The 17,530-nt window shown below is 36.5% G+C and overlaps 4 protein-coding genes across 5 annotated transcripts; all 4 read right to left on the reverse strand.

Annotated features, from left to right (window-relative positions):
* Window positions 1-794: 794 nt before the first annotated feature.
* Window positions 795-3,370, reverse strand: LOC111809081. Its single transcript, XM_023695426.1, has 9 exons — window positions 3,218-3,370; window positions 2,975-3,029; window positions 2,524-2,723; window positions 2,085-2,156; window positions 1,837-1,904; window positions 1,606-1,756; window positions 1,372-1,452; window positions 1,202-1,294; window positions 795-1,108 (listed from the first exon to the last, which is right to left on the reverse strand). The coding sequence occupies exons 2-9, from the start codon at window positions 2,976-2,978 to the stop codon at window positions 998-1,000; spliced, it is 780 nt and encodes a 259-aa protein (XP_023551194.1). The 5' UTR covers window positions 2,979-3,029; window positions 3,218-3,370; the 3' UTR covers window positions 795-997.
* A 2,664-nt stretch (window positions 3,371-6,034) lies between these two features.
* LOC111809249 (probable ribose-5-phosphate isomerase 2) lies at window positions 6,035-7,372 on the reverse strand. The gene has a single exon (XM_023695671.1). It carries the CDS (start codon window positions 7,145-7,147, stop codon window positions 6,329-6,331), a length of 819 nt encoding a protein of 272 aa, XP_023551439.1. The 5' UTR covers window positions 7,148-7,372; the 3' UTR covers window positions 6,035-6,328.
* Window positions 7,373-10,466: 3,094 nt separating this feature from the next.
* LOC111809246 (protein PIN-LIKES 2-like) lies at window positions 10,467-12,512 on the reverse strand. 2 transcript variants are annotated; one of them, XM_023695668.1, is made up of 2 exons: window positions 12,358-12,512; window positions 10,467-12,084 (listed from the first exon to the last, which is right to left on the reverse strand). In XM_023695668.1, exon 2 carries the CDS (start codon window positions 12,051-12,053, stop codon window positions 10,683-10,685), a length of 1,371 nt encoding a protein of 456 aa, XP_023551436.1. In that variant the 5' UTR covers window positions 12,054-12,084; window positions 12,358-12,512; the 3' UTR covers window positions 10,467-10,682. The 2 variants fall into 2 exon arrangements, with proteins under 2 accessions (XP_023551436.1, XP_023551435.1); XM_023695667.1 differs by having other exon boundaries at window positions 10,467-12,122.
* A 3,188-nt stretch (window positions 12,513-15,700) lies between these two features.
* On the reverse strand, window positions 15,701-16,380 carry LOC111809250. The gene is made up of 2 exons (XM_023695673.1): window positions 16,258-16,380; window positions 15,701-16,221 (listed from the first exon to the last, which is right to left on the reverse strand). The coding sequence occupies exons 1-2, from the start codon at window positions 16,294-16,296 to the stop codon at window positions 15,883-15,885; spliced, it is 378 nt and encodes a 125-aa protein (XP_023551441.1). The 5' UTR covers window positions 16,297-16,380; the 3' UTR covers window positions 15,701-15,882.
* Window positions 16,381-17,530: the final 1,150 nt, after the last annotated feature.

The raw sequence follows: 17,530 nt of genomic DNA on the forward strand, positions 1-17,530 counted from the left end.
CATTGGACTAAAGATCTCCATCGGACCCAAAACAAAGCCATGAGAGCTTATGTTTAAAGTGGACAAATATCATATCATTGTAGAGAGTCATCTAACAATTTAGACATGATATCGTATGATTAGTTCAAACATGAACTCGCACTCCTCTCATACTTGCGACATTATTGAGGGTATTAAAAGACTACCTCTAGTGCATGGAGAGTCTCCTATGATTGGCTGGCTCACCTATCTATATCTTAGATAGATTTGAACAATTAAAAGTGTATGTTTTAAAATTTTATTTAGATCAAATGCAATGCAGTCAATACATTGCCAGTTCTATCTCTCAATTTCGAATATTTTCTAGAAGCCCCCGCAAAAGTCAATCGGCACCGATGACCAAACTTGTAAACTTGTCTCTTTGACTTGGCTCAATTTCGATAGTCTTCTATTACAAATTTTTTTAAAAAGAAAATAGTTCAAAGGGTTACTTCAAGCATGAACACGACCAATGGACCCNGTCCAACCTCAAGTTGTTCCGAGGATGAAACGGCGTCGTACTTGTGCTACCCTTTCCATTCTTATTTTTTTTACCTGAAATTGAAATAAAGTTTTTGACAGTAAATTACCAGTTTACTGTGGTTGTGAAAAAAATAATGTTCTATTTTTATAATAAATATGTGTGGAGATGAAATATTTTGAGATTATTTTATTTCTATAGCATTATGTATATTTTCTTAGACATACATTTTATGTGACTAAAAGAAATAATAAAAAAAAAAAAAAAAANTAACTAACGAACAGTAAGAGATTTACATATTATGTGCATATATCATTCATTCATTTCTTTTCTGTACAAAGAATTTCTAACACAAACCAATCATTTAATAAACTAAACTGCATAACGACTTCAAACATCTATACCCATCTATACACAAAGCAAAGCCTACTGCCATGTATCCCCCCCATACCAACACCATTCTTCAGCTCGCAGTCCAATTTCTCAGACCTTCTGCTGCTATGAAACTGACCGAACGCGGATAATGTAAGGCTGAGGTTGGGACGATACGGATGTCGAACTCCTAACTATGCTGGTTGAATGAATGGATGAACTAGAAGATGTAGCCAGCTGATCATAGTCATCCAAACACAAGAAACCATTAATACAATAGAGTTATCACTGAGAGGATGGCATGTAAATGTCTGCTAATTGTATACGAACGCTTACGAGAAGTCGACGGCGATGAACTGCAGAGACTACTTTGAACATAACGTATATTGGTAGAAAGATCAGTAAACTTCGCAGGCAAATCGACTGTCATTGAAAGGGAATAGTTTAACTTCGTGCACAAATCTTGGTTTTGCATTTGTTTGAAAGTAGAGATTTCTCACCAGAAGCAGAGGGAAAGAGTAACCACCGGTTTCATTGAATATGAGGGGAAGAGAGTGCCTCAAAACCAGGAGAACCATGAACTACAAAGAAAAAGAGAAACATGTGGTTCAGATTTTGATATTCCCCTAACACGAACTTAAACACGTGTTATTTCGAAAACATCTTATGATCACCATTACAAAAATTGTGCGTTTGGAAAGAACTTCATGTGTCAAGGGAGAAAGAAAACTTACAACAATAGCAAACGAATGGCAGCATAGCACGCTGGTTGCAGCAGAATCTGAGAACTCATCATAGTCGGTATCAACAACATTGCGGTTTGAAGAAACCATTGCTATATAGCTAGAACTATCCAAGTTCCTTCGAGAAATCTCCCAGTTCCCCCTGCAATGGAATAGGGGTCAATCATTCTCAAGTTGAAGCAGAACAAACATACATTGTATGAATTGTTGCACGAGCATTACCTGAAGCTCATTGGAATACGCCCCATTTCGAATAATGGAGGAGAAGCTGTGTAACCTGGTTTGAATTGCTGCAAATCATAGTTACATGGTTCAGTTTCGTTGTACAAACTGCATTAAACATACTGATCTTCTCGGGCCGAAAAAGACAATCGTGCTAGAGATTATAATCTTACGTCAATGAACTGCTTCAATTTGTTTTACTATTATGATTTTAAGGAGGAAAGAAATAAAAAAACACCATACTCCACCTGGCGGCATATCTCACAAATTGTATCACCCTTTTCGTTGCACCACTTCTGTATGCATCTTCGATGTGCATACTGCAAAATTCAACGGAACATGTCAAGAAAACTTGCATTATCATATCAGAAGCGCTGGCATACTAAATGATAAAACTCTTGAGGCACGACACGTTGAAAGGAGAAATATAATTGATACAGAAATCAAGACCAGCTCAGTTTGACAACATGGGTTGTGTTTGAGGTGTGAACTTCATAGTAATGGTACATTAGAATGACAACTACGGCAGATATCAATGTGCTAGCTTTCCAAAAGTGCAAAGGAGTTTATCACTAGGCTCCATATTTGTAATAAAATGCTAGACAAGAACAAGATCAGCTATACTTGGCATGCAATGACTTAATATGGAAATTTGGCCAATTTCATTCAATGAGTTCATCAACAAACCTTAAGGCTGCCACAGCACGAGCAAGGTGTTTCCATGTTCGAGTCTTCATCTTCATCCTGGCATATTCTACATTCCACAATTTTCTTTGGAAACGGTATATTCTCAAACTCCATTTCTGGGCAAGAACTGTCCCCCTTCAAACCATCCATGGCAGAGGACGTTGCTTCAGTCAATCGCTTTCGGCTCTCAATCGCTGCTTCTAATGTCGTCTCCGTCAACAATCGATCAACCAGCAAAACAAAGTGATCCCCCATATCAGGAAAAAGAGATTTTACAATCTTTAAACTGACCAAATAGCATATAGATACAAGAAATCAAGGCTTAGTTGTTTCCAGTGAATGGGTTTATGTTGTAGATTACAAGTGTATAGATTAAATAAGATGTGGAGGCAATGAAAAAAGTAGATAAATGAGAGTACCGGCTACAACAAACAAAGACTACAGGGGATACCCATGTCCTTGATAGAGGTATATGTTAGTTGAAAACCCCACCATCCACCAATAACCTTTCTAACAGAACCCCAGGAAAGAAACATAGGCAGAACTTTAGAACAAGAAAAGGGTTGAAGGGAAGAAAGAAAAACACCCAAAACAGAAAAGGTAAGAAGAAACACAAAAGAATCAAAAACAGGAAACGGGAATATAACAAAAGGGAAACCAATAAAGAAAGGAAAGAAAAGAGGAAGAAACTTACAAGGAGGGGATGGAATCTTGTTGAAGCAAAGAAAGCTGGTGACCCCTGTTTTCCCCCTCCGATGTTTCTGAAGGAAATTAGCCGAAGATTTCGGGAAGAAGGTAAAATGGGTGGGTGTGACACATGGATGAATGTATTCCAAGCTTTGTGGCATCAAGAGAAGAAGAAAATGAAGCTATGAAAATGGGTTTGTGGCCATGTTTCTCAGCTTGTCATTTCCTCAAACACTTCGCGTGCGTGCGTTATATTGCTAGAAATTTTCGCATATAAGTTAAGCGGCAAAACTTAGAGAGAGGAAGAGGGGCCGCCATGATCGTTGTTCTCTCTCTCCTTTTCACCTCACCGTTTTGCGGTTTTAAGCTGCATCATTGCATGAGCTCATCAATGGGTTTAAACAATGGGCCTTACAAAACATCAATATAAACATTTAAACTTGGTCGATCTGAAGAATTTTTGTTACCACGCTAGCTTTAAAATGAAGCAGTTTGCATTTTTCTCTCATTTTTTCTTGTTTTTTTTTTTTTTTTTTTTTTTTTTTTTTTTTTTTTTTTTNAAGGTAGAAAATGATTAAATACGATAAAAAAAAAATTTAGGTCGTGTTGTAAAAAGTTATATATCCAAAGGAACAATTTTGTCTGCGTATATATTTATGACGCTCGGAGAGGAGAGTATATGAATGAATTTAGACCGAATCCGAAAAATAGTGCTTTGGAGGATATGCAGTTAGTGTTAAGAAATACTTTAAATAATTGATAGTTATTACTTATACCAATAAAATGTCCTTTTTTTTTTTCGGTGGTTCAATAAAACGAACTTCAAAGTTAAGTATGCTTGGGTTAAAGACTATCGCTATGTGCCATACAATGCTAGTTACGGTTTCCATAGATTATGAGTTAATCTTTTTGCGTATTTTGGTCCTAGTACCTAGTTATGAGCTCCATAGCCTTCTTGAGTTGACCAAGTACTTTGTAGGGATTGATAGGGTGCAACCCCTATTCGTGAACTAACCAACAGAGGTTAGGGTCTACTTGTTATACATGACTTAGTTGTCACTCATAAAGGATTTCAGGAGTCATGGAAGATATACTATTGAAGTACTATCGGTGGTGCCTAGTGGGAGTGTTATGACAGTTTTATTGTCCCAGCCTGAGTGGCGTAATGACGGGTAGTTTTACTATTATAGCTTGAAAATGCAAAGTAACAGGTGGTTACTGTTCCTAAGACACGTAGTTTTACTGTTTTAATTCGAGGAGGGTACATGAGTATATAGTTTATTGTTCGTCTCGAAAGACATAGTGACAGGTAGTTTACTAATTTTAGAAACAGGGAGACGTTGCTCGACACCACTAGAGAGAATCCACTAATTAAAGTTCAGTAGGTAGATATGTTTGGAATACGGTCATTACTTAACAGCTAAAGGGCTTCTCCAAANCGTCTCGAAAGACATAGTGACAGGTAGTTTACTAATTTTAGAAACAGGGAGACGTTGCTCGACACCACTAGAGAGAATCCACTAATTAAAGTTCAGTAGGTAGATATGTTTGGAATACGGTCATTACTTAACAGCTAAAGGGCTTCTCCAAAGTTATGAGTATTACCCTAGGGCTTTTCCATGGGCCATAGCGACTCGAGGCGTACTTTGTGCAAGTCTGTCGAAGGACCTAGACATATGTGAACCTAGAGTCGAGAGAAAACATAAAACCCTTAGGTTGTGAACCTAAGAGGGATTGAGTACTCCTTAAAGGATATGTCGAGTGTTAGTTACACAATGACCTATAAAGTTATGTACAAACGTTAAGCCACACTTTGGTTATCGCTAGGGACAGTTATGAGTACAGAGCCTAAGTTTTGAGGTAAAGATTAAGTTTGAAAAGAGCCTACAAGTAAGTTAATTGCTGAGTATTTTTATACTCACTCCATGTTATACTCTTCTTTGAGTGGAGTGTAAACCACTATTGATGGCAGGAGCATGTGGAGGCAATCTGGTGCAGGGGTTGCCATGTAGATCAGCGTCTTCGTTCTTGTCATTTTATTATTATTTTAAATGCTACTTCTAGAAACTTATGTATTTTTAGTAAACCATTTTGATACAACTCCGTGAACATTATCTTTGAACTATTTTTACATTGATATTGAATTCTTATTTAAATTTTAAATTCCTTGTGCACAAAAGAAAATTTACTGCACTTTTTACCCTTAAGTATACGTGGTGACCAAATCGAGGTGTAAAAAATCGGGTCGTTAGAGATGCATTCATGTTGTTAGAATATTTTAAATGATTATTTTTTTTACACCTAACATGTTATGCATGAAGTAATGGCCTTAGAAAAGTAGATTCCTTCCTTCTTCTTCTTTTTAGTTTTGTTTACAAAAGATTATTTTAACATTTTTAAATTTAAATTTAGATATAATATTTTAATTAGTTAAGCAGTTCAGTAATGTAAGTAGGGTTAAATAAATACGACTCTTCACAATGGTATGATATTGTCCACTTTGAGCATAAACTTTCATGACTTTGCTTTAGGCTTTCCCGAAATGCCTAACAACGGATGGAGAGAGTATTCTTTGACTATAAACTCATTCCCTAAATGAGTTGACGTGGACTTTCATCCAACTAGTAGAACTTGATCATTGATTATTGACCGAATCATTTCGGTTAGAGCTCAAGTTTTGCATTGAACGAGCCCTCGACCAAAAATTCATGACAATTGCATACCGAAGTCTCAAATTTGCTAGCATCCCGAGCCCTAAAACGACTCATCAAGTGTTTCAAACAAACAAAGAGGAAGAAAAAGAGAGAGAAAAGTGCAGCAAAACTGAGAAAAAATGGGCAGATTTTATAAATTATTAGTATTGAAAGACAACATGACATGAGATGACAAACATTCAAACATTAGACTGCCCCTGTTCCTAAATTAAATAACTCAGCTCAACTAATCTCTCAAACCCACAGTGGCCCTCTTTGATTGTGACTCTCTGTTTCAAGATTATGTAATCAAAGGGATTCATTCATTCTATGAAACCAAATCTCTTCTTCTACAACAACTTATCCAGATTTCTAAAATTCTATCACGTTTAGATTCAATCTAAGCTTAGCCCCTTTGTGGGTTCCTATTGATCTAACTCCTTGTTCTTTATTGTAATCCCTAGCTCCCCTGCAACAATCACGGTGGTAGCCATGTCAAGAAACATACCGTGTTCCACCACTCCAGCCAGCCGCAAGATTCTGTCACTCGCCACCTTCAAATCGCCGATAGCTTTCTTGAAATACAAATCCACAATATAGTTCCCATTGTCCGTCACATAGGGCTCGCCATCGTCTCCAACAGTCCGAAGCTTCGCAACGCAATCGGTGTCTTCGAAGAGGTTCTGAAGGCGAACGGCCGTGAATTTCCAGCAATACGGCACAACCTCAACAGGCATTGCGAGCCCACTTCCACCGATGTACTCAACGAGCTTGGATTCGTCGACGATGACTATGAACTTTTTACAAACACATTCCACCATCTTCTCACGGAGAAGGGAACCGCCTCTGCCTTTCACCAAATTGAGATGGGGATCGACCTCGTCGGCGCCGTCGATGGCGAGATCGATGACGGGATGCGAATCGAGATCGGACAAAGGGATTCCTAAGGAAACGGCTTGGTCGTAGGTTTTCTTGGAGGTGGGTATTCCGACGATGTCCTTGAGAGTTCCCTGTCGGAGAAGTTCGGCAATCCGGTCGACAGCGTGCTTAGCTGTGGAGCCGGTTCCGAGGCCGAGAACCATACCGGAGTGAACAAACTCGACGGCCTTGTAGGCGGCAGCCTTCTTGTAATCGTCCTGAGAGAAAATGGGCGGGGAGAGGGGGACGGAAGAAGGAAGAAGAAGAGCGGCGGCCATGGGGGGGTTGTCGGACCCCATGAAATTGGGGAGATAAGGAATGGCCATTGTTGCAGAGAAATGAGAGGAATGGAATCAAAATGGAAAGATGGGTATCATGGGGGAGAGTCCAAATTGAAAGAGGGATTGGATTAATGGAAGAAATTGAAGAAGAACAAGAATCTAGGAGTATAATTGAAGGAGGGAATGTGTGGCGGAGAAGATTGGAAGCGATGCAGAGCAGAGATAGGGTTAAGAAGGGGACGGTGTAGGGAAGGTCTTGTTTGGTTCTCTTGGGAAAATGGGCTTTTATAAGCCCCAAAACGCGGTGGTCCTCTGGATTTCAACTCTCTGCTTTTGGCGCTTTCACGCCATGGGAGACACATTCGATTCAACAAATTTATATCTTTTCTCTTTCTTTTTTTTCATTACATGATCCATACCTTCAAAATAGCGGATCAAATCATGAGTTCTCATCCCGGGTTAGAGATCAAACTGCGTTTCATATTTTTCTCATTTAGTATTCACTCGTTAATTCTAGATCAATCTACTCTATAAACCTAAACTTGAATTCTTATGAACTATAGGACAGGTACNCTAGATCAATCTACTCTATAAACCTAAACTTGAATTCTTATGAACTATAGGACAGGTACGACATATAAGTTGATCCTTCGTGAGATTAAAAAATATTTAAATCATAGTCTAATTGATTTCATAATCTATGAATCACGTAAAGTGGGTTTTTATGATCCGATAAAGATTCAAACCTATTTAAAAACCTATGTTGATTGAACTAATAGGTGGTGGGTGAGGGCTTAAAGACCCTAATTTACATAGCCTTCCTGGACAAAGATTTTTCCGGGTCGGGCTTATTTTCCTATAAAAAAAGAAATAGGGGATCCGGGCCTTTTTTGGGGGATAAAGAGCATAAAATCGGGTCCTCCTTTTTCGTCTACTTATTGTTTGGTAAAATGTCAAGTTTATCCCCTAAGGTTCTATCGTTATTCCCTAAATTGCAAACTTTAAATTTATGCGCATATTCCCAAATCAATGGTTCACATTACAATCTTTCACTTTTTCGAGTGGATGAACGTACATAAAATATTAAATTAAAATTATGATATTTTGACCTAAAAGTTAAAAAGAAATATTATATTCGGACTTTTTTTGTCTTCTGAAGATAGTTAGGAGATAACTTTCACTCTTAAAAGCAAGAAATAATAATGTAACTATGTCATAGAAAATGCACCGGAATGTCGCGGCCATCAAAAATTGAATTTAGACAAATATATAACTTAACCTGTCATGTCTTTATTATTATTTTTTTGGACTGATTTTATTTATGAATTTAAATAAAAATGAATATCTCAATTATTTGAAACAAACTCTAAAATTTATGGGTTATAAATGAAACTGATATTTTCTTTTTAAATTTAACCAACAACAAATGGTGTTGGTAAATTTGATTGGACACTATTTTGTAGTATTTCAATTCAATTAAATTTGAGGGCTTAATTCAAATATTTCGTAATTTTGTAAAAATATAATGATATAGCATTTATTGTCAAATAGGTTTCAGAATTTCAAATTTAATGTTTAATAAATTTGTTGGCAAATAGTTTTTCCAACAACTGCATGGCTCACGAGCGCTCTCACCAATGATAACTAGTGTACGAATCATCTGGAATCGAAAAGAAGTACGAACAAATATAAACTACTCGGTATGCATCCTACCTATAAACTCTAATCAAATCCTATAAAACTATTTACCCGTGTCTAAGTTGTCCACTTTCAAGTTAACCAACTCAATTCTATGGCTCTAAATGAGCTGCACTGCACCCTTTGGGTTCTTACTACAATTAGCCTTAAGGCCATAACTCTCTCTTTGTACTTGTTCTATCCATAACTCTCGATGCGTAGTACTCAACTCTCTTTGAGCATGTTTATTTTCTTAGAGAGTTCTGAATGGCTCTTAGGCACACTTAGGGTTAAACTACTAAAATTTCATTGCCCATGTCACTTGCTCAAATGTCAAGTATTTATGAAGTGCGATCTTTAACTATTCCCAACTCCATAACTGCTAAAACATTATGAAAAATATTGCTCGAATGGGTCAATTACAAAGGATTAACTGACAACTCTCTAATAAGCTACATAATATCATCTCAACTATGAAGGAGCAACCCTCGTACCTCTCAAGCTACTACCCTCATGTGGTCCCACACCCTTGTAGGTGAACTTTTACCAAGGAATAGTTGTGGATCCCTTGGTCTTACCCATACGAGGGATCACTCTAGCACATCGTATTTTTGGCATAACCTTGCTACTCTAGCTCACGAAGGACTATTTTGAACTGCTACATACCCATATCCCTATGATAGGTTCTTAATAAGAGTTACGGGCTTGATTACCAATTCCTACATTATCATAGAACTGGCTACGAGTGATCTCTAAAACTATCGTCACTATACAGGCCCTCGTCCCTCCTCAGAGCTAATTCACAATTAGATGTGAGTTGACAAGCCCTCTAATCATTCCTGTATAGAAACTTGTTGAACTACTTAACTGTTAATATAGGTGATACTACTTAACTGTTAATATAGGTGATTTAGACAAGACTGGACTTTTGGATTAACATATGTCCACGACCATCGGAAACTAGTGCTTTTGCTATTATCTCTGTCACAACTGCCTCTGCTGGTTCGTGTCTAGTTAATCTGTCGCATTATGTTACTGTGTGTTCTGCAAGCTTCTTTGCTTTTTTAATACATACAAATACATCTGTAAGTGTCCTTCCTTTCTTAACTAAATATTTTGAGATAGAATAAATGGTAATATTAATTCTATCTAAATAATTGTAAATAATATCACTTCCGTTCTTTAGCTTTTACTCATAAATTGTCACATCAATATATTTATTTTGTACAATTGACCCACCAAATAAAATAATTGAGGAGCAATTATAGAGGGAAAATTTATATCTGTAGAGAGGAAGAATTGATACCAAAAATTTATAGCGATTCGAAAATTTCTAGTTTGCGAGAAAACCCGTAATCATCCTTTTCTCAAGTTTAAGATCTAGCATCTATCGATCTCGTAATCGACCAATTTTCACGTTTAAGATCAAACATCTATCGACCTTCAAGATCAAACTACTATTATTCTTTTGATGAGTACAAAATCAAACGAATATTATCCAATCATTTTTCGGTTCATGATTAAACCACAAACTCAATACTAAAGTGATCTCACACCCGACCCAACTCGAGTAAGTGTACAAAAACATGAATGACAAGGAAAAAAAAATCGAGAAGGGGAAACAAAATCTTCACGCCCATTGTCGAAGTCTAACACATATAGCCTAAGAAGAGAGATTAAGAATGCATTTAGTTCAGAGGTCTAGAAATTTTAATTTATAGCCTAAGAAGTGAGTATCAGAGACTCAATTCAAGCAGACTTTGCAGCTTAAAGCAAACAACTTCACATATCACCAGTTTCTAAACCAAGCTATACAAGCAAAGATAAGGGAGAACAACATTATTATTCCCTTAAAAATGAAGGCATGATGGTAAGTAAGACAGGGAGGAAACAACAATGATCCTTATAAAACAACCTTAAAGTAAACAAAAATATAAAGAGATAGGGAGAGGAGGGCAAATACATGTTCCCAGAACAGCAGAGCTGAGGCCTCTCTCACTGCATATCCCCTCAAGCTCGCAATTGCTCCTACCAATATGGCAGTTGGTGTTGTGTACTGCAATAGAACCACAAATTTGTACATTGGATCACCATGAACTAGAAAGTTCAGCTTATCTGCAGCTACGATGATCCCGATTCCTAGGACAGGAAGGACCAAGAGTCTTGCGATGCTTATACCGATTGTAGTACGCAGGCCGAGTGTCGATGACTCGTTAGGCCCCTCGGCAAGCATACCACCCAAGATCAACATTACAAAAGGCACCATTGCACCAGCTAAAATTTCTAAACTATTGGAGATGAACAATAGTGGAGCTTCAGAGCCAAAGAAGCATGCTTTGATTTGAGGCACTAAACCAACAATGATGGCTAACAAAGAAGCAATGGTTGGGGGCTGCAGAATGTGTTGTATAGGAGTTTGTTCAGCTACAATTCTTATCTTCCTCACAACTCTCGGTTCGGCCAAACACCGGATCGATTCAGGGTATGTCGGAGTAGTAGAACTATCTCTGGAGTGATCAAGATCAGGAAATGTAGACTGGGAAACATTTGAAATGCTCTTGAAGATCCTAGCAATGAAGGGTGCTTTACAATTCTCAGTTTCTTTTTCTTCAATTCCAGGCCATTCGGCTTCCATCAGGAGTGGCTTACTTACATCATTATCAGTATCATTACTCTCAACCAATTCCTCAATCTCAGTGCCTTCCTCAACAATCTCATAAAACTCCATTGGAGGCTCCATCATATGATACACAAGAGTATAAGCAAGAATAACAGAAACCCATTGGCAAAAGGAAACATAAGAAACCCCTCTTGAGTGACAATGTGGACCAAAGGGATTATCAGCAGTATGACAAACAGAGCTAACAATGGCAAGAGGGAGATTCCCTGTGTTACCGAACCCAGTTGAGATAATGGTGAATCGGATCAAGTGAGGAGGGGGGCGGCAGAGAATGACCACCAAAAACCCTAGAAAGCATCCAATCCCTGTACTGATCACAACATTTACAGGGATAAACCACCATTTAGCAATATTGTCAAGCGTAATGCTCTCACCGAGATAGGTGAAGATTAGGCAGGGCAAGAAGAGGGCAAAAACAAGTTTGCTTAGGAGCCTTAAGGTTGCTCTTGGGATCATTTGGATTTTTGGGTGCGCAAGTAATAGCCCTATGGCTGTGAGGGAGAGAAGCTTCATTAATGGCATAATCGCGCTAAGCAGATCTTCACTACTCGACCTGACCGCGTTTCGATCTCCGACACTGAAGTAATCAGCCATCTCGATTTCGGAGAAATTATAGAACAACCAACTGAGTGAAAGAGAAATTGGAAGGTTTACAATCGGAATCTGAAAGCGAAAACGACGAGGAGACAACAAAAACAGAACAATGGAATGGATTTCAGAGGTAACCAGATGAACAGAAGTAGAAATTGCGTTGAAAGATTAAATGGGGGTTTCTAAAATTGTCAGCAAAATTGAAAGCAACGGAAATAAATCAGAAACTGTTGGATTGAAGTAGAGAAGAAAGTAAACTCCGATTGAAGTAGAGAAGAAAGTAAACAGAATCAGAGAGAGTACTCACCGGAGAAGGAGATCCGGGAAGCTTCAATCGCGAGCTGAAGACGGAAAGAGGGGAAACAAACCACGGAAATTCATAGAAAAATCCAAGGATAAGAGTGGGAAGCTTACGAAGAAAATATCAGAATCGTTCATTGATGGAGGAATCTTTTTGTTTTCTTTGAGAGTACAATTATTGAGATGAAGTAAATAGTGTTGAATTAAATTTGAATCAACAACTCGGACCCGGGTTGGACTCCATCTCATAACCCACTTAAGCCCAACCACGAAGTCCACCAACAACCTCGACCCAAACGCTTTGCAGGAATAGAAGCCCAGACGATACCACGGCCCAAACACGCAGACGAATAACCACCCAAAAACATGCGACCCAATACACGACCCGCGATACTCCCACTCGACCCGAAGTCCATGCCTTGACTTGGAACGTCACTCGGCACGCGTCAGCTCCTTCCCTTGCCACGTGTCCTTTATGTAGCTATCGACTCCTTCGGCTCAACGCGTCTCAGCCTTAACACGACTTCTCAACATAAAACTCGGTCATTCGGCTTGGTTTTAAGAGTTTCATACTGATTACTACATTTTTTACACTCTCGGAGCTGAATTCGACCTTATCTAAGGAGATTAAGGTCAGTATGCTCAATTTCTTAATTCAAATTAAACTAGATTAGGAAACTAAGATTATTAAGAAAATTGAGTGAATCTTCTAATAGGAAATACCTGGGCAACTCTTAAAATAAGTTTCGATGGACGGACTCAAGTATTTATTTTAGGGAAACATCAGCTAAGGTCAATCAAGTAAGTGATCCTACTACTAGCATAGTTAAAAGTTTATGTTTGTACGAACACATGTCCTGTGGTTCTGCATGTGTTATATGCTTGATATGTGCGACATATTTATGAAATGATATAACTATGATATATCTGTGATATGATATGTTAATGTTATGACACGCGCTGTGATATGATGTGTTGATGATATGATACATGTTATAGTGTAGCACATTTGATAATATAATACATGTTGTGATATGTTTTAGTGCATGATATAATATGATATGTTAAAGGACATGTTATGTGCATGATATGACATAATACGATGCATGATATGAATGATACACAGTAAACATGTTTTGATACGGTACTCAACCCCGATACATGTTTTAAAGGTTATGTTGTAAAATGATATGATATGAACGAAAAATGGGAGTTGATTTACATGGTTTAATAAATGAAAAATGTTGGGACCTCATGTATCATTATATGTTACATGCATTGAAAAATTATCCCATTTACAATGGGCACAGACGTGTACATTATGGAAAAGAAAAATAATTATTATGATTATCACAATACTACGACGATCACTATCCCTACCGGGTGTCCAGACAACGTACTAGAGAATGTTAGCCCGACTAGGAAAGGAGCTCAGAAGGTCTGGTGGGCCCATATTTGTACTTAAATTACTTAAGTTGGCAGCTTAAATTAAGGAGGATTTTAAATTGCTTAAGAGGTACACTTGTTTGGCCATGTGCACCTGATCTCATTGGCAACCAAGTTCCCCAATTTTCAAACTTTGCCTTTTCCAATATCATACAACAATTATGATTTAGCCATATTATTTAAATTTCAAAACTTTATGCCTATGTAGGGTCCAACATGCCAACTGTCCATGACCCTTTTGTGTCTCGTAAGTACAATTTTGAAAATTTTGTGCCAATTATTTAAGAATTCACGTCATCATTTTGTTATATCAACGTCATAATGTCGTGAATAAATGAAACTTCTTCTAGATTATCCCGTGCTCTCTAACCCTTGTTCTGCAAGGAATAGGTGTGGACTAGGGGAGGTGGAAAACCAACACTGTACATGCGTATAATTATTGGGTTGATGTTTACTCTAAAAATGCATTTTTGAAACGAAACAACGATTTATATGTAATAACAATCCATATCATTTAGACAAAACAGTGAAGGACCCCATTAGAGACGGAAGAAAAAGAGGAGATATTTCTAAACCAACCACCTCCCGTCAGTTTCTTACACGTTTTCGATGGTGAAGAACATAATACTCGTGCTCTAATTACAATTCTAGAAACAAAACAAATTGACATTTGAGGACAGAAAATAAAAATCTAGAACAAAGGACAGAATCAAAAAGTCAAAATGTGCATGGAACATAGAAATAACATCCAACCAAACACGAGACTGCCATAAATAGAACCTATCCCAATTTGGCAGTTGAGTTGACTTTCATGACTAGGTCAACCTTCCTGCCATCCCCACAACCCCTAAGCATTTAATTACTTCATCTACCCATATAATAATTTTTTAATATAATATAACATAACATAAATTATTTAATATATATATTTTTGTCTATGTAAGTAATGTCACATCATCACTCAAAAATATTTAACTAAATTTGTCCAATAGAATTTCGCTTTGTGTAACCAAAATTAGAAAGTTCGGTAAAATTGGTTGTCTAACATATATATATATATATATTGTACTTGGGTGACTTACTTTTTACATTTGACCGATTAAACAATATTCTGTTTATGGTTAAAAAAAAAAATAGTTTTATTTATTGCCAAATCGTTAATAAGAATAATAATTAAAATAATAATAATAATTGTAACGTTCATCAATTTAGTTTTGCCTGTTTTTTCTTTTTTACGGACCAACCTAACCATTTTAAGGATAAACGTATGAATGTATACACGAACTAAGTTGAGTTAAGTTGGAATAATTTTTTGGTCCAATTTGAATTTTNTCATGATTTTTAATCTTCTATTTTCGAGTTTTTTTATTTTTTTATTTATTTTTTTATTTAATGTAACACATTACATTAATAACGAAAGTTTTAACTCATCACAAACATCAATTACTACCTTAAATATTCTTATCTTTTTAAAGAGAAATATGAGTTGATTTGTAACTTTATTTTTAGGTAGATCGGGTTAATAAGTCTGACCCCAACTAAAAACATTTCTAACCCAATTGGGTAATATGAATTAGTGAGATTATTAAATCATATAAACCGTTATAAAAAAAAAATTAAAAGTAAATAAAGTGAGTTGAATAAGTTATAATATTTTGAGTAAGTTAAAATATGGAAAAGCATAGTATAAAATATGATATAGGAATGTTGTGAGCATTAGATGAAAACTCTGTAATTATTTCTTAAATAATAATTCTTAATTTTTTAAGATTCATTGACGTAGACAGATTTCAAACTACATAGAAGAGAGAGGGAAGGAATAATAATAATAAAAAAAGGATTAAAGGAAAATTAGCGGTGATAATTATACATAAAAAATATATATATATATAATTTTTATTTAATTAAAATGGAAACTTGACCGTTTATATAAAATAACAGAAAGCGATACAAACAATGAGATCTAAGCTGTACAAAGACCAACTACTCCCTAAATTAAAAAATATATATAATATATTATAATAGAAAAACAAGCATCCTCAAAACGACGGCGTGTGGCTTCTATGGTATTGGTTATATGCAACAGTTAAGTAAGACGGACTCCGGCGAGAAGCGCGGCGGCGATGTCGATGAAGCGGTGGAGAATGACAGCAGAGGAGAGCGGAACACTGAGAGTAATAAGAAGGAGAATTCCCAAGGCAACGCTAGGCCTGGTGTTCATCAAGTGGGATTGGAGATAGCCCAAAGCCTCACAGATATGTGAATCATAGTCGGAGTAGCAGCGTTTCTCCCAGTCGAGCCAATTGGAAGGGGGTTCGTGGCTCCGCTCGACCATCTTCATTTCGTGGATCCGTTTCCGGAGTACGATCATGCTCTCGTCCACAAGCTTCCCGCTCGCGTAGTAGTTGTTGTTGTTATTGTTGTTGTTACTGCTGCTACTGTCGGCTCCTCTTGATGAGGNGTTACTGCTGCTACTGTCGGCTCCTCTTGATGAGGCCATTACAGTGAGGAGTGGTGGCCGCCGGCGGCGGCGAGAGGAGGAGGAGCAGATGGGATGGAAGTGGAGGAAGGGAGCGGAATTGGCGGAGGACGGGATGCAACCATAGGACAGGAGAAACCGTGTAAAAAGCGACGGCTCTGATTTTGTTTCAAATTATCAGTGGGTGACACTTGTCATCATCCTCTCATCCCCACCTCTTTCTGTCGTTTCTTAAGCTTTGGGATAACGATAAAAGAGTCGCCAGCCCCAGGGGATGGATGTTTCCGTTTTAATTCTTATATAGCTTCATTTTTTTTTTTTAATTATTCTAATAGTAAATACTTAAATTAACAATCTTTTCTTTTATTTTACAAAACTTTAATTTTAATTTTTTATTTAAATAGAATTTTTTTTAATTCTCGCTCTAATATTTGGAGAATATATTAGTTATGAAATATATCTTAGATATTATATATTAATATTTTATTTTATTATAAACATTTAATTAGTTTATATTTATTATTTTTTTTTTTTTTATTTCTCATTCTTAAGAATCAACCATATTAGAATAGCTCATTCCCACCGACTTGAATTTTAAATATTATAGATATTGTAATGAATATATGGTGACGATAATAATAATAGTAATAATAAAAAAAAAAGAAAAAGGTAAACGAGGTGGGAACGAGGGACAATGTGATCACGGGCAAGGATTTCATGTTCCCGTTCCTATTTAGCTCACGAGAATTTTTCTCCCTCTACACCCTCTTTTATTCTCTAAGTACACACGAATTCTCAGCAAGAAAGTCGTATCTCTAATCGCTACTCGGTTAATTATAATATTTCTATTTAACAAATTTTACGATAGATTCTATCTTATTGCGTTGATTTATTTGGAGGGGTAATTCGGTAATTTCAGTTTGTAATTTTTTTTAATAAACGAAATAGGTATATTAATTAGTTGGAAATAAACCAAAAATCAACCTTGAAGGGACTTGCATTTAAATTTAACTTTATTGTAAAAAACAAGCAACCTCAAGTATTATTATTTTCTTTTTGAAAATATTTATTTTTATTTCAACAACAAAATGTCATGAAATTTGTGCATATTTTAAAAAGAAAGTCACACCAAATACTCCACTTTCCTTTTCTTTTTATTATTATTATTATAAAAAAAAACAAAACACAATCTTAAATGCTATTTGTCTATTTATCTTTTTGTCTTTTTGTCTTTTTTTTTTTTTTTTTTTTTTTT

Source organism: Cucurbita pepo, chromosome LG13 (assembly GCF_002806865.2).
Source record: "Cucurbita pepo subsp. pepo cultivar mu-cu-16 chromosome LG13, ASM280686v2, whole genome shotgun sequence".
Classification (NCBI taxonomy): Eukaryota; Viridiplantae; Streptophyta; class Magnoliopsida; order Cucurbitales; family Cucurbitaceae; genus Cucurbita; species Cucurbita pepo.